The 27,043-nt window shown below is 38.4% G+C and overlaps 1 protein-coding gene across 2 annotated transcripts in view; it reads left to right on the top strand.

The window, feature by feature from the left end:
* ZNF385D (zinc finger protein 385D) overlaps positions 1 to 27,043 on the top strand; it is an 891,886-nt gene that overhangs the window by 654,792 nt on the left and 210,051 nt on the right. For both annotated transcript variants that reach the window (XM_057738318.1, XM_057738317.1), the window contains one exon: positions 14,320 to 14,462. In XM_057738318.1, the coding sequence (XP_057594301.1) occupies positions 14,320 to 14,462 (143 nt within the window). The remainder of the gene's footprint in view (positions 1 to 14,319; positions 14,463 to 27,043) is intronic.

Raw genomic sequence — 27,043 nt, 5'->3', positions numbered from 1 at the left:
TCCTTAATTTATAGAAGACGAAACTAAAAAGCTGTGAAGTTCCTTAGGACATGAAAATGTTGGAATTTGGATTCAGATTTCTGATAACAGAGCTTGTTCTCATCACCACGTAAAACATTCTGTGGAAGTTTGCAAAAGAGAAAACTGATTATGGTGCTAAATGGATGGGGTGGGGGGAGGTGGGGGGAGGAGGAGCTGGGAGAAGTGGCATTTCCACTAATCCTTGAAGGACAGGGAGGAGTTAAAGAAAAGACACAAATTTAAAAAAATTAAAAGTATTTTCCTTAGCTTAGGTATATGAGGTTGCTGCTAAATAGTATGAATAGGCAAGACAAGGTCATAATGACATTGATGACACAGAGGTGGATAGTGAGCTCTTGCAAGGCGTGATGACTTTGAAAAGGCAGGACAGATAGGAATTGTTCAGGAAAATGCAGGGCCAATTTCAGAAAAGCCGTTCCTTGCAGACTTTCTCTCCTCTCTCAGCAGGCTTTCCTGCTCAAAGCAATTTGACTCACTCTGTTGTGTTCTTCCTTTGGGATTAATGTCCTTTCAAAAGCACAAAATAATCTTTACAATTTAAGGCAAACAAGCCCGTGAATTTGAAAGGACTAACTCGAATTCTTTGTGACTGTGATCAGAGCTCCTTCTCAGGTTCCTTTTTAGGGGTACTGTTTTCCACGGGACTTTTGGGGTTCACATGGGTAAGGTGGGTCCTCAGGCTTCTACTCTCTAAGACAGATCAGTGAGGAAGTATGGCGATAAGGGGGCTGTATATTCTTGAGATGGTTAATCACACCTGGGTCCTCACATCCAAGTCATGAGGGGATCTCACAAAACATGTTAACTGTGTCAATACTCACTGATTCGGAAAGCTAAGGAATGGGGATCTCCTACTTGCTAAGGAGCAAGTGAAAATCTCCAAGTATTCTCATAACCTGGGCAGTAAAGTCCTTTCACCAGATTCCACCCAAAAGAAGGCATAACACTTTTCCCAATGGCTTGGTATAAGGAAACCATTGTTTACAAAGGATTTCCATACCTCTTCTAACCTGACTGATGAGTATAAAAGTAGAGTTTAGGATGCCCTAATATTACCACGTTTAGATCATTTTGAGTATATATGATGGGGATAGCAAACGCTGATGAACTGGATTAGACATCACTGGTATGGTGTGTTATAGAAGGATTTTGAGACCAACTAGAAATATGATTGACTGGCAACATATGCCCTGAGTAATAGAAAAGATAGCAATATCATAGCTTTCTATCCTTGGCTTACAGGGACAATGGATAGTATACGTTTTTTTTTTACAAACAGCAGGAGTATTGAAATCAGTCAACCTTTGTTTGCATCTCTACTTTGAATCTGCTGCTATAAAGTACTTAATCTTATACAGCTTCAATTTCCACCACTAAACTAAATTACTAAGAACAAATGGAACTGTTGTGAAAATTAAAATCACATATATAATAATATGTATATATACACGAAATGCTCAAAAATTGATAGTGGTTGTTATTATTTTAGTAGTTATTATTTGAGTAGTTACCATTATTATTTGAAATTATTAATTCAGTCTATATGGTCCACAATGTACCAGCAGTGTACAATTTAATTACTGGAATATTTTACTCTTATTTCTATATTAAATTTTTCTCCTAGAAACTTATTTAGGCTTGTGCTATTCTGGACACCCCAATTCTAAGTAACAATAAGAGAATGAGCTTCTAGGAAATTTGCGGTCAAAGAACAATTGGAGACAATTTCTGTGATGTCCTACATCAGTCAGTTAATTCTGGCTCAGTCTGAGTGGAGTAAAATGGATGGGAATCAGTAGCCCAAGTCAGGATGTATATATGCCTCATGGCAAGTCAAGAACTATATATTGTAGGAAGCAATTCACAGGAAGGTGAGAACTTGATCACCCAGAAGAACCTGTGTTCTCTTATGTACCTCGGCCTCTGATCTTGACCTTCTGATCGGTGTCTGGTGTTCTCTGAGCTCAGGCTCCCTCCAGAAGGCTGTCTCAGATTTATGTTTTGACACTAGTCATCTCTACCAGCGTGTCTCCCAGCAGGGACAGCTCCCACTGATTATTTGCTTCTCCTTCATTTTAGATTCACGTTAATCCTTGTACTAACAGCAGTAGTTTATGATGTCTTTTATTTATCACAATATAGATGTCCCTTTTCATTATGTGTTACATTCTAGGGATGGCTCCGTAACCTTGGTATGATGACTTTCTCCTGCCTGAGGCTATAAGCAATTTCTGGGTTTTTTGTTTTTGTTTTCCTTTTTTGCTTTTTGTCCCCCCTGCATTTGTAAATCCTGTATCTGCTGACTCCAGGTTATTTGCATATGGAAACCTGAGTCCTTTCCTCAGAGGCAATTGCCACTTTCATCAATTCCTCTTTCAGATTGGTGGGATTCCCAGTTTGGTAGGTATTTGAGGGGTGGAATATAATCAAAGAATAAGGGCTTTGAAATCAGATATTTCTTGTTTCTAATTCTTCTTAGCTCTACCCCTTAACAAGGCAGTTTATCTTCGGAAAAATGACCTCACTAAGCCTCCGTTTCTTTACCTGTAAAATGAGAACAAGGATATCTTCATTGTTTACATAAATAATCGATGTAAAGCCATCTAGCACAGAACATAGGCTATAATAAGTGCTCCCAGTGACAGAACTTATAAAAATAATATATGGTTACGTGTATCTTCTTGCTTGCAATCACTTACAAGCATTTTATTTCTCTTCTATTTTAAAGCCAGTCATTGTCAGGATACCACAATGACTACGGTTCCATTAGTGACTGATTTTACATCTTTTCCAAGGACCAAATGTTTCAGAATTAAAAGAAAACATAAAGTTAGGTTTGTTTTACACAAAACCTGCCAGAAGAAACAATCACATTGAGGCCTAGACTAAACAGAGCACATGTTAGCTCCACAGGGAATGTTCTTGAGGAAATTGAAATTAGAATTTCTTTTTGCTGTTATAGAGTTTGTAAGAATGTTCACCAAAGCAATGGAAACCAGAATTCACAGTTCCTAAATCTCAGAAGTTAATGGATGCTGCCAGTGGGATATGCTAAATATAAGCCTCTTAAGGTAGCAAAAAAGTCATCTTCCTTGTTCTCAATACATTTTCTTTAATTTGATGATAGTAATGGTGACATAGTCTTTTTTCCCCCATGGTTATTTCTCAGTGTTACCCAGTGCTAACTGCAGTGATATTTCCTAGAAATTTTGTACCAAGGGTATTTGAAAGAAAATTCAATTGAAATATGGAAAAAAAAATCACAGTGAAACGTTGAGTGAAAACATTCACAATAAGTGAATGCTCTAGGAGATATTACCATTAAGCTCAGTGGAATTAATTATGATGGGTATAAATTTAGTTTCTACATTATCCTTCTGAGATACATAGACAGTGAAAGGGCGAACCGAACAAATAACAGGTGCATTCAAATAGAATAAAAATCTGATACCTTTGGTTGAACATATGTGTCCTAGTCTGTTTGGGCTGTGCTAACAGAATACCACAGACTGGATGGCGTATGATCACCAGCCGTTCATTTCTCACAGCTCTGGAGGCTGGGAAGTCCAAGATTAAGGCACTGGTAGATTTGGTATCTGGTGAGAGCCTGCTTCCTCGTTCATAGATGGCCACTCTCATAATGGAAAGGGGAAGGGATTGTTCTGGGGCTTCATGTTTTCTAGGCTTAATTGCTAGTTGAAATTTGCCATTGCAAAAGTGAGTTATACTAATTATTCTAGATTGAATGTGTTCCTTTCCATAACTTGAAAACGTATTTAACCATATGTATAGGATCCTAATTTATTTTCCCTTCCCAGCCAAGTTGTTTAAAATAATTTTCCCTACTAGACTCCATTCTGAATCCCTCTTCCATTCCTGACCTCCATGCCTTTTTTTGGCATGTATCTATTTTTATTTTTGTTGTGTAAATACCTCGGGGATTGCAGGATCTTATAGTAAGTGAATATTTCACTTTATAAGAAATTGCCAAATTTTTCCAAAATGCTATATTATTTTTCATTTCTGCCACCAAGTATGAAATTTCCAGTTGTTCTGTATCCTTGTCAACACTTGGTATTTTTTTTTTAACTTTAGCCATCCTAATAGGTGACAGTAATATCGTGTGTTTCTAATTTGTATTTCCCCAGTGATGTTGAGCATATTTTCATTTGCATATTTGCCATTGGTATTTATTTTTTGTGAAATATCTCTTCAAAATTTTTTCCTATTTTTAATTGAGTTGATATCTCATTGTTGAGCTATGAGTTCTTTATATATTCCAGATACAAGCCTTTGTCAGATATGTGTTGCATATATACTTTTCTTGTCAGTAACTTGCCCTTTCTTTTATTTTTTTAATGCTGTCTTTCTCAGGGTAGGAAGCTTTAATTTTGATACACATTCAACCCTCTCTATTCATGGGTTTTGTATCTGCAGATTCAGCTAACTGTGGATGGAAAATATTTTTGAAAATCCCAGAAAATTCCAGAAAGCAAAATTTCAATTTGCTGGGCACAGGTGATTCTTTATATAGCTTTTACATTGTATTTACAACTATTTATATAGCATTTATGTTGTATTAGGTATTATAAGTGATCTAGAAATGATTTAAAGTATACGGGAGGATGTGTGTAGGTTATAAGCAAATACTATGCTATTTTATATAAGGGACCTGAGCATCCTCAGATTTTGGTATCCAGGGGGTCCTGGAACCAAATAACTCATAAAGGTCAGCAAAGATCTCGACAACATTAAATCTCACAGAAGCTGCCATCGTACTCACTCCCTCCATGGCAGCCTTAGACAGTGCTGAGTGCTTCTTCCCTTTGCAAGCAAGCTCTCCCTCTTGCCTTTGCGGCGTCGTTCTCCCCATCTCCGTCTTGTTCTTTTCCAGTCCATCTCAGTCTTCTTCACTGGGCTAAGGAGCCTCCAGGTTCAGGCTTAGGCCCTGGTCTCTCTGTTGTACTTTCCCAAAGAAATCTTTTTCCTGTCTGTAATTTCAGTTCCTACCTGGTGACTCTCGACTGTTTCCTCAAAGTGAAGTCCGCCCAGAGCTGTCTTCTAAGTGCTAGTACCAGTTACCCAATAGCTGTATTTTCACTTACCCTTCAACCTCACGATGTCCGAAACTTAGCTTGTCTTCTTCTCTTAGACTTGCTCTTCCTTAGGTGTTCTCTCCCTCACCATCTACATCTTGAGGACGCTTTAGGGAGATAAACAAAGGTGTTCCCAAAGTTGCGTGTTGCTTACCTAACTCACCTTGATGGTGCTGGGAAAACAACACGAAGCCATTTAAGCTCAGGAGATGTTTCATGAATACCTTAGGTCACATTGGATGCCTACACAGATTGGCAAGTGCTTGGAGAGGAAGCGAAGAATATATCACAGTCATATCCTGTGGAAAAAACGTGGGGAAAGATATTTATCAGGCTCTGGAGAAACTGCGAACTGTACACCCAGCTGCGCTGGCATAGAAAATGCATGTAGGCAAGTGCCAATTGAAAGGGACAGATCTTGGAAGAAACAAAACCATGTCACAAGATGACAACATCTTTTTTTTTTCTTTTTAAAGGGCAGTATGAGTAAAGCCTGGATATTATGAACAGAATTACCCCTTGGGGTAAGTCAGAGGTAGTTAGGAAGCTTTAACTGCCTACCTTAGCTGGCTTTGAACACTTGGCTGTTAGTGAGACTAGATTGTGACACACTTTGGTGAAATAAATCTCTGTGGTCGCACTCTCAGGAATGATCAGGTATTAACAAACATCCATGTGCCCCAGGACTGGCCGCTTTTGCATCTTTGATTTGAAGATGTGGTATCATTTTCTACCCAAAGCACTCCTGATTCATTCATATTGATTTTAGCATTAAATTTTTTAAGTCAGTTTGACCTTTGAGGATTATCATCTTTGGTTGCACGTGAAGATTCATAGACTGGCCATTGTCTTCTCGGGAATGGAGGACTATTTCTTTCTGGCACGATCCCAGCAGGGTCTGCCTTCTGACAATGGCCATGTTTGGGTCTGGGAAAGCTGTCCTCCTCCACTCCAAAAGGAGATGGACCCAGGAGAAAGCAAAAGTTCTCTTCTATCAGTAATACATTCTGGAACAGACTGTATCAGGCACCTTATCTCTAAATTGCTCCTCACTGGAGATCTTCGGTTTTGCATTGAAGCTATAAAGTCTAATAGAACCGTCTGCCGTGACGGGGTAAATATTTTTTTAACTGCACTATACAGTAAGGTAGCCTCTGTCCACACGTGGCTGTAAAGCACTTGAAATGAGGTTGGTGTGACTGAGAAGCTGAATGTTTAATTTTGCTTAATTCCAATTTAAAATAACCGCCCATGGCTAAAGACTACCTTATGGGACAGCTCAGCACTAGAGCACCTTTTTGATTAGTTCCAAGTGACTTTGTGGAATGAAGTCTTGGGAAATTCCTCTTGAGGAAAATTTCACATTTTTTTTACATTCATTGGTGCGGACGTGAGAGGAAGTTTCCAGGCAGAACTTTTTGATTGCCTGTGAGGAGGTCCTTGTCCTGACTTATGCACTGTTTTACAGAGGTGCTGAAGTGCAGAGGGATTTTATAGGATTAAATGTGTAAAACTCCTTACTCTAGTGCTCTTGGCAGAGCCTTCATAGTGTCTCCTAGGCACCAGAAATTGTCATGAAAGTTGGGTAAACAAGTGAGAGATTCCACTTTTCTTCTAGTGAAGACTTGACTCATGATATTGGCGACTAGATAATAGTATTTTTTTAAATATTTTTTTAAGTCATTTTATTTTTTATTTATTGGCTACATTGGGTCTTCGTTGCTGCTTGTGGACTTTCTGTAGCTGCGGAGAGAGCGGGAGCTACCTTCATTGCAGTGTACAGGCTTCTTATTGCGGTGGCTTCTCTTGCTGTGGAGCACAGGCTCTAGATGCAAGGGCTTCAGTAGTTGCAGCACGTGGGCTCAACAGTTGTGGCTCGCAGGGTCTAGAGCGCAGGCTCAGTAGTTGTGGTGCACCGGCTTAGTTGCTCCACAGCATGTGGGATATTTCCGGACCAGGGCTTGCACTCATGTCCCCTGCTTTGGCAGGCGGATTCTTAACCACTGCACCACCAGGGAAGCCTGATAATAGCAGTATTTTGATTTTGGTCCCAGTGTTCAATGACATTGACAGAGAAAACATTAGTCCATTTTTCTTAGCTTCCTTCCAAAATGAGCTTTGAAGTGATTTACTGGAATATTTATTTATTTGTTTGTTTATATTTTTTCACATTCTTTCCATTATGTTTTATTACATGATATTGAATATAGTTCCCTGTGCTATACAGCAGGACTTTGTTATTTATCCATTTTATATATGACTCCCACTCTATCCCTCCCTTCCCCCCCCCCTTGTCCACCACAAGTCTGTTCTCTGTCTGAGTCTGTTTCTGTTTTGTAAACATGTTCATTTGTGTCATATATGAGATTCCATGTATAAGTGATATCACATGGTATTTGTCTTTGTCTGACTTACTTTGCTTAGTATGATCATCTCTAGGTCCATCCATGTTGCTGCAAATGGAAAGGATTATTTCATCCTTTTTTATGGCAGAGTAATATTCCATTGGATTTACTAGAAAATTTAAATACTACAACTTAAAATGAATAATTAAAGAATTTATACAAGTAAAAACGGATCCCTCACATGGGCTTTCTTTCATAGGTAAAGTACGAGTCAGTTGACTTGGGCAAATGTTTCTGTACCATCGTCTCCAAATTAGTGTTCCACTTGCGCTGACTCACTCCCCTCTCACCTCATTCCTCTCTGTGGTCACGGACAGAATAGATGAGGCAGCAGTCATCACCCTGCGTGGCTTAGTTCTGCCAACTGCCCCTGTGGACCAGACCCTGCTTTAATATTTGAGTTGATCTTCCAAGTGCCAGTCACTTTAGGCCAACAAGGACCTTTATCCTCAGGTAGAAGGTAGTGGATCAATTTTCCAAATATTAATGGGTGAATCAACAATCCAAAACAGAGGAGAAATGAAAGCAGTAAAAGAAAATTTATGACCAAGTCACACGAAATTCAAATTTTATCTCAAAATGTGTTTCTAGTTGTATCTTTCAGTTGGGAACAACATTTAAACAAAGATAGGAACTGAATGGGAGTTTGGATCACTGAGGTTGAAGAAACAGGATAAACATACAGTTTTCCTAGTAGGGAGTAAAAAATAATCTCAACCACAAATCACCCATTGTAATCCCCAGCCAACAACCTTGAGTCTTTGAGAGGCAGCCACATAAGGGAATACAACAAATGCTTGTTTGTTTTGCTGATTTGGCAATAAACTGGAGGGCTTTTGAAACATTTGATATGGTAGCTGTGTCTTTCTGGATACTTTCTCAAATATAGAGCAGGACCAGCATCTTCTCATGCAGATAAATATTGGTAATAAATACTGAATATTCCTTTATCGTCTTCTATACAAGGAATGTGTCTACTCCTTTTATTTTATTTTATTTTATTTTATCTTATTTTATTTTTTTGAGCAGTAATACAATTTTCTCACAAGATTTCTGAGTTAGTGGATTCCTTTCTGGCTTCGACGGAGCTGGCTTGCCTTGTATGACAAAATTGACTTTGTAGAATGTTCTTTCTTGTTGTCATTTTGTTTGTTTTCTTGATTTAATTTAAAAGCTGTTTTCATCAGTACATCGTGACTTGTTCAGGTTACTCAGGTTTACGTCAAACGCCATTTTTCACCTGTGTGGTTTTAGGTGAGATGTATTTTAGGTGATAGCTTTGGCTTCTGAGTTTGTAAACTGGGTATTATAATAGATACCTGGCAGAATTATTGTGTATTTTAAAGGAATTAAAGGTGTAACAGGGCCTGGTTCATACCAATCACTCAGGAGATTTACAAAACTTAGCTTTTTTCTCAGCATTCCCTCCCATCCCCCCTGGGTGGCCAGCTTCACTAACAACAGCATTGCAGGGCCACTGTTTTATGTCAAATTAAGTTCTGCCCTTGTGCCCCAAACCCGTCTTTCCTTTTCTACTTCCTATCCGTAGTATCAGATCTAATTCTTTTATGTCCTCTATCACCTAGACCCCAGAAATTCTGTCGTACCCCTTGCTCCCCCAGTGCACGTGACAAATTCTAACTGAAGTAGTTGGGATTAGATGTGAGTCATGTTCTGCATTTATCAAATTAATTGCTTTGCAAGTAACTACTTAGGACTTGATGTTACGTAAAATGTTCTCGATATGTTTTCCTATTAGGTATAAATATTCTGAGCAGTTTAGCAGTTTAAGTCTCACTCTTGACACTATTGAAACGTATGTATATATTTCAATACAGATTAGCAAGTATATACATATATACCTTGTAGTGAAAGAAAAAGATATGACAGAAATTATTTCTCCCATCAGGAAATCAGGGATTTCTTCTGCTTTCTATAAATGTAGATATTATATATATATATATATATATACGCATATACATATATGTATATATGTAATAATAATGTTTTAACAATAAATAATATATTACAAATATATTGTTTTTTAATGAGTCACATTTCTACAACATACACTGCCATGAATCCTCAACAGCAGCACACCTTAATCTTTTTTCTTTTTATATTGGAGCATAGTTTATTAACAATGTTGTATTAGTTTCAGGTGTACAGCAAAGATATATGTATAGATACATGTATCTCTTCTTTTTCAAATTATTTTTCCATTTAGGTTGTTACATAATATTGAGCAGAGTACAATGAATAACCAACCCCTATCATTTTGAACTTTGGTTTTGTCATTTGGAGAAGTGAATGATTAAGTAGTAGATTAAGCTGTCAGACAGGACATCTGTGACTGTTTGATGCACCCTGAATGGATCAAGTGCAGAAGTTCAAGGTTAAAAGTGTTGTATTATGCAAAGAACACTACTCCACTCTCAAGGAGTATTTCAAAATATTGATTTACACAGTAACCTCTTATTGTGAAGTCTCTTCTTCTGCAAGGGTCAAAATAAAAGTGAAGAATAGGCAGGTGCTTTTAAAATTATCTTGATTGACCTCTTTCAGGGAGCCCAGATTTATATCTGGACCAACCTTATGTCTGGAACAGCTCTTTTGGAATTTATTGGATTCATTGAAAAAAAAAAATACACCTCACTAATCACCAACTGGCTGGTCACTCTGCTAGGCACTTTATGTACGTTATCTGTAATACGATAGCTTCAACCAACAATCACTGCTTTAGAATTCCTATTTATCTGTATAAATTATTAAAACAAATATTTCCAAATTTACATTTTAATTAGATTTTCAAAAATGCAAACTTTTGAAGCGACTGTGTCTTACTTTCTCAGATAGTATTAAATATTCTATGAACAAATAGGTTATTCTGGTATTTTTTTCAAATTCACAAATTCACACTTTTGTGAATACACAGCTATCTTGTGAATAAACCAAAGTAATATTTAATATGTTTGCTCTGTAGTTCAGTTGTAAATTCTAAATGTGAATATAAACTAACAAAACCAAACTTCAAAAAGAGACAGAGAGGAGTTTTGTAAGTTTAGATCACTTATTTTATCGTATTTACCTTATTTACTTTCATTATTCAATACCTTACTCAGTATATCTGTAATAACTAATCTCTACTTAATAATTGTTTTTTTAATTTGGAAACTTAAATGGCATATAAGAAATTTGGTATAGAGAGATATTAACTGCTCTGAAATGTGAATAATTTGTTGAGGTTTAATTTTTTAAAACTGCATAAGTTAAAATTGCATAGGGTATGAAATATGTAGTACTGGATGTCGGCAGTTTCACATACAAAGGGCATGAATTTGTATTTTTTCAGTTACCACCCTATGGAAGCTTCAAAATGCTTTCCTCAAATTAAGAACAGCAATATTTCCAGAAGTGTGACATTGTGATAAATGAAGCAATACTGTCAGTAAATGGTAACAACAGAACAACTCTTTTTGCCTATAGTCCTGTCTAAAAATTCATTATATATTTTGATGTTAATTATCATCAAAACAATTTTATAATAAAGAAAATAATAAACATATATTCATGTTCTAAATGTAATACATTCTATTAAAAATGAAAGAATGACATAGCTATTTTCTCAAGGCGCATATTTCAGTCTACTTTACGGATGAAACATGTTATGTTTTCCAGTGTTGATTTTACACTATTTGCCAATAATATTCTTACCCCTGAGCATACACAGATTGAGACAAATAAAATATTTCATAACTTATCCTAATTTTAAAAGCAGAAATGTTAGTCACAGATAATTTTTAGGAGATAGCCTCAATCTTGTGCCTCTCTATAGATTTGGAGGGAATTACCTATTTTAGAATAAAGCAATTCAGCATTTCACTCAATTGCTCCACTCTGGTGTCATAGGTCAAGTTCTTCTGGAAGTGGATTCTTTACTGGGGAACATCTCCCTGTGAGGAGTGAGGAATGCAGATTTGGGCAAAGGGAGAAGCTGAACTGTGATGCAGCCACAACAGAGGCCTCCGTCTATCCTAGATTCTTTGAGGAGCTCTGGAGCTGAAATAGAGCTTGAGTCTCCCTGCCTTGAGGCAAGGGGAAGAAGCCTTTAATTAAACCCTTGCATTAATCCGTGACTGCATGGGGCTACCAGTCCCTCCGCTGGGGAGCTTGACCTTGGGTGAGGCAGTTTCCTTTGACCTCTTCAATTCTTGAAGTGGATCTCAGGGGAAAGTCATCTTGGGGGACCCCCAGCAGTTGGGGGAGGGTGCACCTCAGTCTGGAAGGGGGCTGTAGGGAGCACACCACAGCATCCACTGGTCCTAGATTTGCCTAGCAAGTGGCCAAAGAATGTGTGGTCACTTGTTCTCTGTTTCCCAAGGATCTTTGATGTTTCTCTCTTCAAAGAGGTAGGGAGGGATGAAAAATAGAATCCCCAGTGTCCCCCCAGCTTTATGACTCTTTTTTGATGTTTTTAATCCCTTAGGTACGGAACCCCAGTGGAAACACTGAGAGAGGGCCCTGAACTGTTATGTATAATGAAATGTAAAAGAAATATATATCTCAGAGGAAGAGAGGTAGGGATTAATTTTCCCTGGCAATAGAATCAACCTATATTTATTCTTTGTTTCTCCTATTGTGGTGGATAAAAAGAAAGACGCTTGAGCTTTTCCAGAACCTCTTTGGATATCCTGAACCAGAAGGGGACTTATAAATGAAATAATGCCAGAATATGTTCCTGCTAAATTGCATTCTTGTAATTATAAGAATGGAATGTTTCTGTGGAAACAAGATAAACAGCTAAAGAGTTTATCAGCTTATTTTTTTCTCTCCATGATTTTATGTTAGCCCTTACCTGATTTCTGAGGTTTTCAGGTCAAACAAGGTAATGGATGTATATGAATGAATATATTTTGCAGAGCATGGCCTGTGACACAGATGATAATAATTTAAGATGATTTATTTAAAACTCACTATTATTGGTGGACATGTTAAATCACACCACTGATTCCAATCAAAATTTTACTTCTGCGTTTTCTAAAGAGGCACCAACCAAAATTTTATTTTGCTTCCTTAACTTTTCATCAAAAGTGAAATTGGTAGCAATACTAAACTCATGACAGGTCTATCACCAAAGCGTTATGCATGCCATCTCTAAAAAAGTATACCATCAGGTGAACAATAAAGCAAGTTTATGGTGTGCTCTGGTAAATGGAGACTTGTCATATTTTGCTTTTATCTCTGTTTGTTTTAACATTGGCCCTCCAGTTCCTGACTCGTACCACTTTTTATTTTTATTGGTTTGCTGATTCTAACTGGCTGTGGTTGGCCTTGTTGAAGAATGTTTCAAGAGGGAAGTAAAAAGAGTGGGAGAAATACTGTTTTTGTTAATTTGGCTCCAGCTGATTTTATACCTAGAGCCAGGAGAGCTAATGGTTTTTGGGTATGGTTCATTAAATCTTGTGCTGATGGCTTCTGTTATAGGTATTGTCACTTACCTTGTTAGTAGATCCTCTGGTCCAATAGGGTTGGATTTAGCATCGGGGAGTCAGTTTTTAAATATTTACCTTTGTTCAGGTAAGTGATGAAGGGCAAGATGCAATTGACCAGAACTGATCGTGAGATTTGTAAAGATAATTTGCACGGGATCTCACTCTACTTTGATTTAAAAACAAGATGGCAGGCAGGGACATGGCCCAGACAGGAGCTTTTCTTCTCTTTTCTGTCTCCTAGAATTCTTTTCCACAAGAAAGGAAAAATCCCAGTACATTTTGTTTTCCTAATGCTTCTTGGATCCTCACCAGCAGGTTTTTACAGTCTGTTGCTTGCCTCTCAGATTAGAAGAATGCTGGCGTATTTTAACAGTTTCCTAGGATTCAAACAGCCTTTAATTAACAGCAAATTGATGCTTTGGAATGTTACCAAAGTATGAGAGACGTAGCAGGGAGGTGGGCTCCTCTCAGCTTCTGATAGCAGCGGAATCCTAGAACAGGGGGCAAAGGTGCGACTGCCTTGCAAATAGCCTTTGCCCACTGGTATGCGAAGGAGGGGTCTGTGTTGCCACCGTATTTCCATTGCCTGCTCATTGGTGACCTTCTAAATTCCGCCCACTCGTGCCTGGGAAGGCAGGAGGCAGGTAGTCTTGAATGTTTAAAGCCACGGGGTGCTGAATAGCTCAGGGATCCCATGATCTGTAGCTGGATTTGCTGGTTTTAATCCTCCCGTTGCCAGGGCAGTAAGGTTCAGCTGCCTGTGTCTGCGGTTAAGTTTCTTTTCCGTGCCAGGTTCATGTCATCTTCCTGCCAGAGTTCTGGATGTGGTGGAAAAGAGCAGTTCTGTAAAAGAATCACTCAGACTGGATGCATATTTTGAGCAGAAGTTGGTTTTCAAAGAGGGATGGAGGCGCACTGGAGGGGTTTCCCCTTTGAATCGAGGGATCTTGGTTACAGATTTGTTGCTGACTCAATCCAGAGCTCTAGGCAGGAGGAGAAGGATGGATTGGGGAGTATGAAATGTTTGAAATGTTAACAATTACTTACATAACCAGATAGTTATAATCCAGGAGGGAAAAGGAGCAGCTCAACCAGCTTCCTCTGCTTCACAGCACATCTGCTCGTTGGCCGGTTCCCAGTTGAGGTCAATACGCTCCATGTCTTGTTTTTTCCAGTGACCCATAAAGCTGGCCTTGTGGTCTCAAAAGAGACCTTGGTGTTTGTGTGTTGTGTGTTGTACATGCACCATGTCCCTGATCGCTCCCTTTGTTCTCCTCTGTGCAGGTGGTACATGCCAGAGCCCCGCTCTCCCAGCCCTGGTCCGTCCACCAGCCCCTCCTTTGCAACCATCGCTGGATATTAAACCGTTTCTTCCCTTTCCTCTTGACACTGCGGCCGCAGTCAACCTCTTCCCCAATTTTAATGCGGTAAGTTCCATGCCGTCTGCATATGCCAGGGCGGTAGGTACTGGAAAACCTTAAGGGCCAGGGGTGAGCTGGTCACTACCTCTCTTTTACTGTATGCTTTACTCCATAGCTGTTCTGAAAGCACAAAGAGGTTAGTTGTCTGCCTGGTTGTATAAGGTCCCCAGAGCCAGGCTCCTTCAAGGGAAAATGACAAGAGATTCAATCTGATTGGCTTGATCATGAATTCATATCTCCCTGTTAGTATCTTTCTAGGCAACACTAACCATTTTTTTTTAGTTTCTTTTCCGTACCAAGTTCAATTTAATTGAAATGTAACGAACGTGTTAGAGAGCATCTGAATTCAAGTAGATGTCTAAAAACTTAAACATGTGTTTCTTCTCTCTAGGCCTTCTACTTTAATTTTCAAATCTGTTATTTCTTTTCTGATTTAATAAAGAGGACCCTGATTAACACACCAGAGATACATTCCACGTATAGAGCCCATTTTCCCTCTTAACTTAAAACAACTTAGGGTTCTGATACCAAGACTTTTCATTTTTTTACTTCCTGCTCAGGCAGGAAGTTCCTCAGTTTCAGTTTTTCTTAAATGACCTTGTTTGGGGGGCTTTGCCAACAACTTTCTGAAACACAGGTTCAATACTTACTTGCCTCTGTTTTCACTCAAGCGTGTCTTTATAAGTTGACAGGTTCCTCATACTCATCACCACCTTTTTTGTGTGTAAGTAGTGAGAATATTCTTAGGCTGGAAATAGAAATAAGGGTTGAAAAGGTTAGAAGCCAGTAAGTGATTTTTTTTCTAATAGCATCTGATTCAGCTTTCAACTGTTGTTATAATGCAGGGCTGAGTTTATCAATGACAGGACATGTCAACACACCCAAGGCAAAGGGGATTAAGATGCAAGGTCTCTGAATGCCCAGTGAGCTAGATAGTACAGATTTCTTATTGCAACATCTTACCCCCATGATGGATTAAAAATAATTCTGCCCACAATTAGACCATTCTCCTTCAGGAGACAAACGTGGGTCTTATTTTCTTAATGATGCTTTGTCTCGGGGACTCTGGACCTGCCAAGGAGATGGTACAGTTATGCGCTAGCCTTTACTGAAGGACAAGGGAGGAGGGCAGTGATAGCTTTGCTTTTGGGAGCGTTACATATTTTCCATAGGAATCTTATTTGTAAATTGATGGAATATAAATAGAGCAGCATAAAGATCATATTTCCAAAGAAGAAGTTTCTAATTCTAGGTATTTCAATAAGAATAGAGGAAAAAAGTGCTCAGAATCAAATTTCCTGATTCTTAAATGACCGCACTAAAGTCCCTGGGCTTCCTCTCTCTGAGCTCCTTGCATGCTCCACTATTAAGTGGCTTCTTGGCACTGTCTTGCTTCCCAGCCACCTGGAGATGACCCATCAAGGTGCTTTACCTGGCCTCTGAGACTACTTGGCCTCCTGTCACTCACGCCTCGTATCAGCTTTAGAAAAGCTGAGGTACAATTCCTGGAAGGCTATAAAAGGCTGGGTTTTAAACGTTTGATTTGCCCTTGGGGAACCATTGAAAGCAAAATGATTAATCTGATTGACAGTGAGTATTATTTGTCATAACACAAAGATGAGTGATGTATTGAGCTATAGGACACTGAGCAAATCTCTTTATGCTCTTTGCTGTTGCTTCCTCATCTTTAAAATAAAAGGGGTGGACCTGATCATCGCTTCCTTTGGGGTTATACCATTCAAAATATTTGAGCTTTTGTGGGCAAAGACAGCATTGCGTGGTGGTCAAGTTGGACTCTGAGCTAGACTTACTGGGTTCAAGTCTCAGGGCAGCTACTCACCATCATCATGAACTTGGGTAAGTCACCTAATCCCTATGTATCTCAATACCTTTGTAAAATGGGACTCATATTTAATTAACCTCCTTCATAGGCTTGTGGTCATGATTATGTGGGTTAAATCACTTAGAACAGTGCTCAGCGTATAACAAGCACTGTTTGAGTGACATGTGTTATGTTCATATATAGTTTGTAAATCTTTATTTTGAATCTGTAAATTCATTGACTAGCTGATTGCCGAAGTTTTACTTGATTCTTTTTCTTCTATGATCAGTTTGGACTTGTGTTGGTATTTGTCCCATTTAAACTGAGAGATCCTCTGTTGCTACACCTATTGCTTATTTCCTTTCAGTGCTGGTCAAGCTGCAGCCAGTCACGGATTAAGCCAGTCTTTGTTTGCAACTGAGTGCAATGGTTGCAAAGCCCCAAATCTGGTAGTTTTGGGTAGAGAATTAAGGTATAGAGCATCTCTTTAAGTAACAGCCCTAGTTCTTGATTTTGTAGCAGTTGTGATTCTCTATCCACAGCTTCAGGGTTATTAAACGTAACATTTTATTGCTGTGAGTTAATTTTATTTCTGGCTCAAAAGTCCACTCCATTAGTCTGTGGGGAAATGAAATTTAATTGTTTCAGGATGTGCTAAGGCTCTAGAATCTAACAGATTCTCCACCCAACTTGTGGTAGGAGACATCCTCTGTCCATTGTCTTGTGTCCACATAAGCAATCGTGGTATGGTGCGCCTCTAGTGAGCATGGCCTTTTACGCCCAACTCTTGACTTTGGACACACAAATTTGCGGCTTAAGTGGCCCCTTCTGCCTAGATGTGTCACACTGCTATTACCTCTTTGCTACCCCACAGTCTTCTTTGGTCTGACCTTTTGAAACAAAGTCCATGGTGATCAGAGACTTTTCCTGTTATATTTCTTCTCTGAGGATATGAGCATAGAATCATCTCTCTATTTGGGGTACAGCGTGGCAGAATAGTAAAGGAAAAAAATTTCAGTATATACATGTAAAAATACATATGTGGATATCTGTGATTATTATCCTTAAATAAGAGTATAAACCATTAGGTTCAGATGTGGGTCAGGAAGAATCATGAAACATCTGTTAAAAAAAAAAAGAAGCACTGTTAGGAGAGAAAGAAAAACAGATGTAGGATGTGACCTGGGCTACGGATATTTAAAGGACATTTCCCTTGACCTGGGGATGTTGTATCTCTGGTTGTTTCAGTAGCTTTCAGACAACAGGAATTTTCCTTGAATTCCTCATGTCTCCCTACTCTATCCTTCAATCTCTTCATTGAAGTTTCAGTGTTTAGGACCATTCTTATCTCAGTGATCCCATTCTGCGCATACATTTCTTGAAAGGAGCCAATCCTGGAAGTAGGTAAATGATATTTAGTAAAGAAATATTTCTTTCCTAAGGAGTGTGAGCTTGGTCCATTCAGTCAACTGCCAGCTATCAAACATCTACCATGTGCTAGGAATGGTGATAACAAAATTTATGTTATGACCTCTGCCATGAAATAATTTAGTTTATAAAGGGGAAGCTGGACAAATAAAGAAATATTTGTAAACATGGATACTTTTATAGAGAATGGTGTGTAGGATAGAATGGCCACTCAAGGACAGGAGTGAAAGACTGTCATTATGGTTGTCTTAGTGAGGGTTTGGTGAAAAAAATAGCGACTATTCTAGGCGTGCAAACAGGAAGGGAATTAATAGAAGGATTTAGATGCTTACAAAACATTTGGAGATGCTGGGCAAACAAAGGTCAGAGAAGGCCGTTGCTAGCTCTTGGTTTTTCTGCTTGCTTCCATGGAGTCAGGAAGTTGCAGAAATCCAGGATGCCCAGTAATCCCAGTTACTTTCAGCCAAATCCCATGATTTTGCATTTTTTAATGATAACAGTAGATTATAATCCATAGAATGAAAAATGAATCCATGATTCCACACAGATATAATTAAACAGAGAAAAGGTAAAGCTTTTACTTCCAATAGAAAGCCAATGAATAATTGTTAAGAGGAAAAATCAAAATTAAAAATTACATTTGGCAAACATTGAAGTTATTCAGCCAAGGGACATCGATGGGTAATAAACATAGTAGATGAAAGCAGGATAAGGAACAGTATACTTACACAGCCTCCAGATATTTCCACACAAATACTTATTAATTACAACAAAAAAAGGAATTTTACAGTGGAGACACCTAGCAGGCACCATCTTGCTCACATGATCAGTGTTATCATCTGTAATTTGACAAATAAAGATCATGTGCCACCCAGTAGGACATGATGATAAGACATCATCACTAATGTGATATCCCAAAGATGTGTATCCCAAATCTTTAGTGGGCTCTTAGGCTGAACATTGCTGGAAGAGCTCTGTGAGAACATAAACCTCAGCTTCCTGTCCTTGGGATGTAAGGGGGGGCACACAAAAGGGGAAGCAGTGCTGAGGTACCAACTGAAGCCTTGATATGATGGCAGAATGGAAAGGGCTTTGTGGAATCAGAAAAGCGAAAGGTTTCTGCAATCGTGGGCAAAAATCTAAGTCCGTTGGAGCCCCAGTGTCCTGTTCCATAAGAGAAAAGTGACTAACTATCTCTTCAGTTTGTTATCAGAGGGGTAGGTGAGTTTTAAAATGCCGGAGCTGGAAGCAGACAATGGACTTGGATTAGACCTCAGGATATTGTTTAGACGAGTGCTAAGCTGTAAAAAATGACTATACTCCCAGACAATTCTCTCCAAGGGTCTCAGAGTTGCCTTTTTGTTTTTCATTTTTCTAACATATTTTCTTCATATTCTGCTCAGTAGTCACGACAATAATGAACATTCAGAATGTCACTGAAAATGTACAAGTTTAGGAGGGTGTTTTGATGGGGGCTGACAGTGACCCTTCCTCCCTGCTCCCCTCCCATGACTGTATTTCTTGATGGCATAAAGATTAAATGAGTAAGCTCGACCTAGTGCACCTGCATATGCCAGATACTCAGCGAATACTGAGTCTCGTCTCTTCCAGAAGATGCACAAGGAAGTTCAAGGAGGTCATGCAGAGGGCAAAGAGGCAGAAAGGTGTGCAAATGCGGGAGATGACTGTTTTGCTTTTCAGTTTGCTCTGGCTAATATTCTTTAACAGGAAAAAAACAAGTAAATTAGCATACAGATTTTCACTCTGTGCTGTTCCTCTTTGTAATATGATTTCATTATCAGAAAAGGAGCAAGTGGGGAGGAAGAAAGGGGGAAAAGAGAGAGGCTGAGAGAGATCAAATCCTAGCATCTGACACTAGTTCTCGTTTCTCAAAAACACTGACCCTACAGACAACCAGCCCTATAAACTTGAATATGGGTTTAGTTTGGGTTCAGAAGTTTTATCGGCTGGGGGACAGGAACGTGAACTTGATGTGTTTTATAGGAGTGCTTCTCATACTTTGGGATGCATGTAAAGAAGCAAGGGAATCGCGTTAAAATGTAGATTCTGATTTGATAGTTCAGGGATAGGGCCTGAGATTTTGAACATATGTAGGTAGAGAGGGGGCAAGCCAGGAGAATGACCACATACACTGGACACTTCTTAAACACTTCTGCAGAGTATCTCTTCATTCACTCAGCAGATATTTATTGAGGGCCTACTGTGTGCTGGGCCCTTAAGATTCAACAGCAAAACTAACAGGGTAAGTCTCTGCCATTGTGGAACTTGCTTTCTGATGTTTGTGTGGTGGGGCGTTGGGGACATTTGAAGTTCTGGAAACTGCAGCACGATCCTTCTCTGGTTGCATTTTAGCTCCCAAAAATACTAGGAGCCTAGCTTGTCGGGTGACATTGTTCAGGACTTTGGTTACAGCTGCTATTTATTAAATGCTTATTGTGGACCATGTATCTGAAATAATTCCTTGCATTCCAACTGGTTAAAAGCAAATTTCTTTCATGAAATCTTTAAGCTTTTATGTATGTCCCAATGTCAAAATTGTTGGTGAGAAAAATACAGGAATGAGTTTTTCATTCATTTACTCCTTCAATGATTTCTTCATTCTACAAATTTTTGAGTCTCACTGGAATAATTCCATAGATTGAAAAATGGGCCTCCTAAAAATAGCTCCATTGAAAGCGTCTGTTGTGAGGATAGTACTAATAAGTATAATAGAGAGTATGAGGAAGGAGAAGAGGTAATTCATCCCTTACTCACTGCTTCACTCTCTGGGCATTTGCTAAGCACCGAACATGCGTCTGACACTCTAGTAGACCTGGAAATACAAGAACAAAATTGGAAAGAAGAAGGGAGAGGATCAGGGAAGGAGGAGGAGGAAGAACAGGAGGAGTGGGAGGAATGGTCTCTGTAACTATGGCATCAACCTTGTTGACCTGTCACTGTTTAAAATACTCTTTTATCAGCAGGTGGTAAAACATCTAGATATAAAAACGCTACATTAGACAATAAGCTCTATGCAAGCATTTTGTGGGGGAAAGGGGGGGGGTAGTTAAAACGTTCTGTAAAGAACTCAGCAATTAAATCCTTAAATAAAATCCTTTGAAAATAAGTGCTACCTGAGGTCAAAGGAAGGAGAGATGACTTGGAGGTGGCCAAGGAAAGCTATATGGTAAAGGTTAAGGTTTCATTTGTGATCTGTAATCAATTCCATATTTATCTTGTTCATGAAGTCATAGAGCCTGGAATATCACAAAGACAATACAAGTCTTTTTTTTTTATTGAAATGTAGTTGATTCACAATATTGTGTTATTTTCTGGTAAACAGCAAAGTGACTCAGCTACACCCCCCCCACACACACACGTATGTATATATATACATACACACATATATTTGTATATATATATACATATTTTTTCATATTATTTTCCTTTATGGCTTATTACAGGATATTGAATATAGTTCCCTGTGTCATGCAGTGGGACCTTGTTGTTTATCTATTTTATATATAGTAGTGTGTGTCTGCTAATCCCAAACTCCTAATTTATTCCTCCTCCACCCCCTTTCCCCCTTGATAATCGTAAGTTTGTTTTCTATGTCCATCAGCACACATTTCTTGAATAAATGAGTGGAGGGTAGATGGGTGCATGATAGATAGAAAGATAGGTAGATGATAGATAGATAGATAGATAGATAGATAGATAGATAGATAGACAGATGATAGATAGATAGGAAAATGCATGACAGATAACTGATAGAGGAGAAATAGTCATTGCAGTTGTATCATATGAAACATAATTGGAGGAAATGTCTCAATGAAAATTTAAAAAATCTAAGTACTCACTGCTTCATGTGTTAGATTATTTCTATCTAACTGAAGATGTTAATTTAAGCAATTATTAGGAAACATAAGGGAACATATAGTACAAGCCATCCCATTAATATGCATTCATAATTTTATGTTGTTTCATGTATTTATTTACTCCCATTATATAAAAAAGACTGTGATGTAAAAAGCCCAGTGATTGCCTATGGAATGTACTCTAAAATCAGTCCTTTGTATTTTCATTAACTATTTCACGAGAATCCGGAAGGATTGTCACCATAAAAATGTTGGTGAGGCACTTTAGGACTCTAAAAGGACAGATTTAAATATGCTTAATATACAGAGATTGTCCTACAGGTTAAATATGCATTTATAATATTAGAGGTGAATGACCAAAACACAGAACTCAAAATAGAAAATTTCAAGTTCAGTGTTTTGTTATCCTCGGATATATAGCCTCCAGGATCCTTATTTCCTTCATCTTTAAAATGGAAAGACTACATATTCACTGGCACATTTTGTCTCCTTTCCTTTCAAAAAGTAGTCTTTGCTTTTGCTCGCCCCTGTGTCTCTGTACTTTGTTACCTGCTCCAGCTATAGAGATCCCTCCCCTCCCTCAGCCAGGGTTGGAGTTATGGAAGCAGTGTGAATCACACCACCATTTGTTTGGTTCAGAGAAATATCACTTAAATTCAGTTTACACGTTAATAACCGTTCGTATGAAGTTTTTACAACTGCTGCTGTCACTAAAATAGGTAGGAAGCCAAGGGGAAATTATGGGTAGAAAGATACACCTGCCTTTCTTAGTCACAGCTGGCAAAAGGTGTGGAAATTTTGCAGGTGAAAAATGCCGTAGTAAATATGGTATTGATTGCTAAGTTCCTTGTCCTTTGAAGACAAATGTAGAAGATTTCTAGCCAGTTCTGTGCGTTAAGTGCGCCATATTTGTACAGCAAAAGCATCTTAGGAAACATCTAGTTATTAAATCTTTCATTATATATCTTCATGCTAAAACATATATAAGCATGTTGCTAAGCCCTACACCTTCCTGTGAACCAAAAATTGTAAAAGTCAAGCCTACTTAGAAGAACCCTCAGACACAAAATGACTTCAATACAGGATATCTAGGCTTGAAAATAAAAGGCTAAACAATTGCACACAACAGAGATATTTTTCTGTTTTCATGCTTGTGTACTCTTTGACCAGGTAACCTATTTTCCTATTATTCGAAATGTGATAAGAACTAAAAGTTTCCGCTACTGCTCTTCCCTTGCCACACAGTTCTCTCTTCTATGACAATCCGTGTGTTCATTGGCTTTTTTATCTACCCTTCCAGTGATATTTTGAGGTTACGAGCGTGTTCCTCGCATTAAAGATTGAGGCATAATACACACTACATATTTATTTTCCTGTATCAGTCCATCTAATCATAATGAGTTGAAGCTTTGCTTTTGCAAAAATATGTATTGGACCTGTTTGCTTAGTCTGACTTTTTACTAACTGTGATCCTGGGCAAATAAGGGGACCTGAATAAGAGACTATCTAAGCTCCTAGCTTATTATGGGATCCAGCAGCTCTTTGGGAGGTTCCCTGCTCCACACTTTTGACATTTTAAAAATGAAAGAAACATTTTAGAGTTAATTTGTGTCTGCTGCAAATCACTTATTTTATAGATAAGCCTAGAATGATGCAGAGATTTCCAGTTTCATGGCTCGTAAGTGGCAGAGCTAAAAGAAAACGGAGACCCCTGATGCCTGTTTCTCATGAGGATGCTAATCATTGAATCACAGCATTTTGGGTTGAATTGTGTACCCCCAAAATTCATAACCTGCGGTGCCTCAGAAATGTGACCTTATTTGGAAAAAGGGTTTTTGAAGATGTAATTCGTTAAGACGAGGTCATTAGAGTGAGTCCTAATCCATTATGGCTGGTATTCTTATAGAAAGGGGAAATTTGAAGATAGAGAAATCACAGAGGGAAGATGATGTGAAGAGACACAGGGAGAACACCTTCTACAAGCCAAGAAGAGAGGCCTAGAATAGATCCTGCCCCCACAGACCTCAGAAGGACCCAACCCTGTTGGCAGGTTGATTTTGGACTTCTAGCCTCTGGAACTGTGAGACAATGCATTTCTGTTGTTGGAGACACCCAGTACATGATACTTTGCTATGCCTACCCAAGCAAGAAAGGATTCTTAGAGCCATCTGGTCTACCCACCTACACTTGCATTCTAATGTTTCTGACAACTTGTAATCCAGCTTTTTATTTAACTGTCTCCAGTGATGAGGGACCCTCCACCTTTGGTCACCTACACTGTAAAGAAGTTCTCTACTGGAGCCACTACAGGCTCCCTGTAACTTCTCTAAACCAAGGAAGAAGATAAAACACAATATATTGCTTTTTTTATAAAAAAAATATTTATTGATCACAAACTAAATGACAAGGGCTATTAAGGAAAGCAATTTTACACCCACCTTTTAAAAAATCCAATTTGATAAGAGCCTTACAGATTATAGGTGCTGTCTGGATAACATAGGTAAGGGAAACCCAAAGGTGTGAAGTAAAATAACTTGCCCCAAATTACACAAGTAGTGAATCACCGAATCATGGCTAGATTAGGTGCAGTGATCCAAGCCCAGTGCAACTTCATCCAGAACAAGGCTCTCTTGCCTGCAAAGAGTTGTGGTTTCTTTTTTTTTTTAATTTTTCTTTTATATTGGAGTATAATTGATTTACAATGTTGTGTTAGTTTCAGGTTCACAGCAAAGTGATTCAGTTACACATATACATATATCTATTCTTTTTTCAGATGCTTTTCCCATATAGGTTATTACAGAGTATTGAATAGAGCTCCCTGTGCTAAAGGCTAGGTCCTTATTTATCTTATTTTATATGTAGTAGTGTGTGTATGTTAATCACAACCTCCTAATTTATCCACCCCCCCTTTCCCCTGTGGTAACCATACATTTGTTTCTAAACCTGTAGGTCTGTTTGTTTTGTGAATAAGTTCATTTGTTTCATTTTTTAGTTGTAGTTTCTTTAATTAGCTGTCAGAGCCTTGGTATGCATTATAAGCTAATTAACTAAATAATCTGTAATTCCTTAGAAGGCATAACACCTTAGAAGGCATAAGCTATTTCTTAAATAATATCCTGGCCATGATTGGACAGTTATGAAAAGGAACCTCTAGAGCTTCTGTGGGCTGTGGATAGTGTCACCCTCACAAGCATTCATGTTGTGTATGGCCAGTCATTGTTAGGGGAATAAGTAACCTTAAGTGGTAATAAACTTAAGAATCTATTCCTATCCTAGTAACAATTTAAGACTCAAGACCCATCTGCACACATAAGGAAAAATACTAAACTTAGCATCTAAAATGTCTGAGTTCTGTGTCTAATACTTTATCTATGACAAAAGCCTGAGTCCTCATTTTCTCATCTATGAAATTAAAGTAATCATATCGACCACATAGGAGTATCTAAAGGTGTTAAAGACTGAAGGGTGTTACAGAAACGGTAGGCATTAAGGAAGTCTATTGAATTCTGAACTCTGGGCTCTGGTGTTGGGACCCTAATGGGCATCTTTTACAACCTCCCAAAGGTGAGTCCTTTGCCCCTTAAATGTTGAGAATCACTGAATTCCACCTGTTACCAAAATTGGTGGGAAAATCCATTTTCACAATGAAGTACAGATGAAATGGTAACCTTCTCAGACTGCCTTTTGAGGAAAGTTGCACACCGTCCCAACCCGAATGTAAAGAACAATGTTAGTGCTGTTTCTCATGACTCTTTGTCAAAGGAATGAGAACATTTTGCCAGCAGACTGTTTGGTTTTATGACTCAGTGCTTCTCAAAGTGTGGTTCTCAGACCTGCATGCACTTGTCCAAGAACTGATTCCAGGTCTGCAATGAGATAAGCGCTGAGATTGCGGGTGAGCAGGATTTAGAAGCTTTTATAGCAATGTAGGAGAGCAAATTGATATCTGTTGAAGCTAGTAAAGAATTATGACTTATATTTTGTATATCTTTGTCATTTTGTTTTTTCTGGTAATTCATTTTTGTTATATTTCATAAGAGTTTTGGCTTAGATTTATGGGGGAATGCTGGTCCTTTAGCAGAGAGAGTGGGAAGCAGTGCTCTCTTACTGTTAAGGTTTCAGAGTTCCATCTACACATCGAAAGTGAAGGGATTTTGAAGCAGTTATTAAATTTAGGTGAGTTGCATGGTAAATGGTGGAGGAAGCCGCAAATACAGTTTGACTCAAATTCCTTTAGCTTTACCCAGTTTCCCTGATCCTGGTGAGGTGTGGCAATGGCAGATGGCTCCCTCTGAAACTCGTAAATCAAGACACTAGCAGAGACAAAAGTAGGATCATTTGCATTTTGCCTGTCTCTGAAGCACAGCCCTTTATGACACATTTTATCCTGAGTTTGTGCAAATAACAAGGCAGTAAAATTAGTAGTTAATTCTTGAACACTCTAAAATGGAATTTACTTCAAGGACCTCGCTGAGGGAGTTTAAAGAACTGAAAAAAAAAAAAAAAAGGAAAATTTAAGTGACAATATATAGGGATAAGATACTTCATTGTTTTGATGTCTAAATCCAAATTATTTTTTTAAATAGAGACTAGAATTAATAGTCCAGTAGTACAATAAGTTGGGAACATTTTTTAAACCAGTTTTTCAAAAGCCATCACACAGTAAAACAGTTTTACCAAACATTCTTGTGTTCTTTAGAACAGCTATGTATACCTACTGTTTTAGTGCTTCTGTGACTTCTGTCACCTGCTACATTGAAAAGCAACAACCCCTGGTTTTCTAGGAACATGAGATAGGAAAGATAGACAGGAGAGGTAAACAGCCCTTTCGGCACTTTCTACATTTATAGAATTTATACGCTCAAATAGATGGGGCTTGTGTGTGATGGGCTATGTGGGGAGACTGGCCTTTTTTTTTATTAATTCTATCTGGGGTTTTTTTGTTTGTTTTATTTATTTATTATTTTTGGGGGGTACACCAGGTTCAATCATCTGTTTTTATACACATATCCCCATATTCCCTCCCTCCCTCGACTCCCCCCCACCCTCCCCGTCCCAGTCCTCTAAGGCGTCATCCATCCTCGAGTTGAACTCCCTTTGTTATACAGCAACTTCCCACTGGCTATCTATTTTACAGTTGGTAGTATATATATGTCTATGCTACTCTCTCACTTCATGTGTGTGATGGGCTATGTGGGGAGACTGGCCTTTTTTTCTTTTTTAATAATTCTATCTGTTTTTTAAAGTAAAAAAAATCAGAAAATACTAACTATATTTTCAGAGTCAACTTAATTTTAATTTAATTAGCTCTTGGACTACCTATCAAGTCCTATTGACATACTCTGGGTTTGAAATCCTGGTTTGGAATAAAGCAGAGAAATAAAATAGAATGATTTTGAGCTCAGAGTTTGTTTGCTTTTAGTTCTACTTACCTAAAATCATAGTAAAAATTCATAATT

This window comes from Hippopotamus amphibius, chromosome 6 (assembly GCF_030028045.1).
Source record: "Hippopotamus amphibius kiboko isolate mHipAmp2 chromosome 6, mHipAmp2.hap2, whole genome shotgun sequence".
NCBI classification, from domain to species: Eukaryota; Metazoa; Chordata; class Mammalia; order Artiodactyla; family Hippopotamidae; genus Hippopotamus; species Hippopotamus amphibius.
This window is presented reverse-complemented; position numbering and strand designations above follow the sequence as displayed.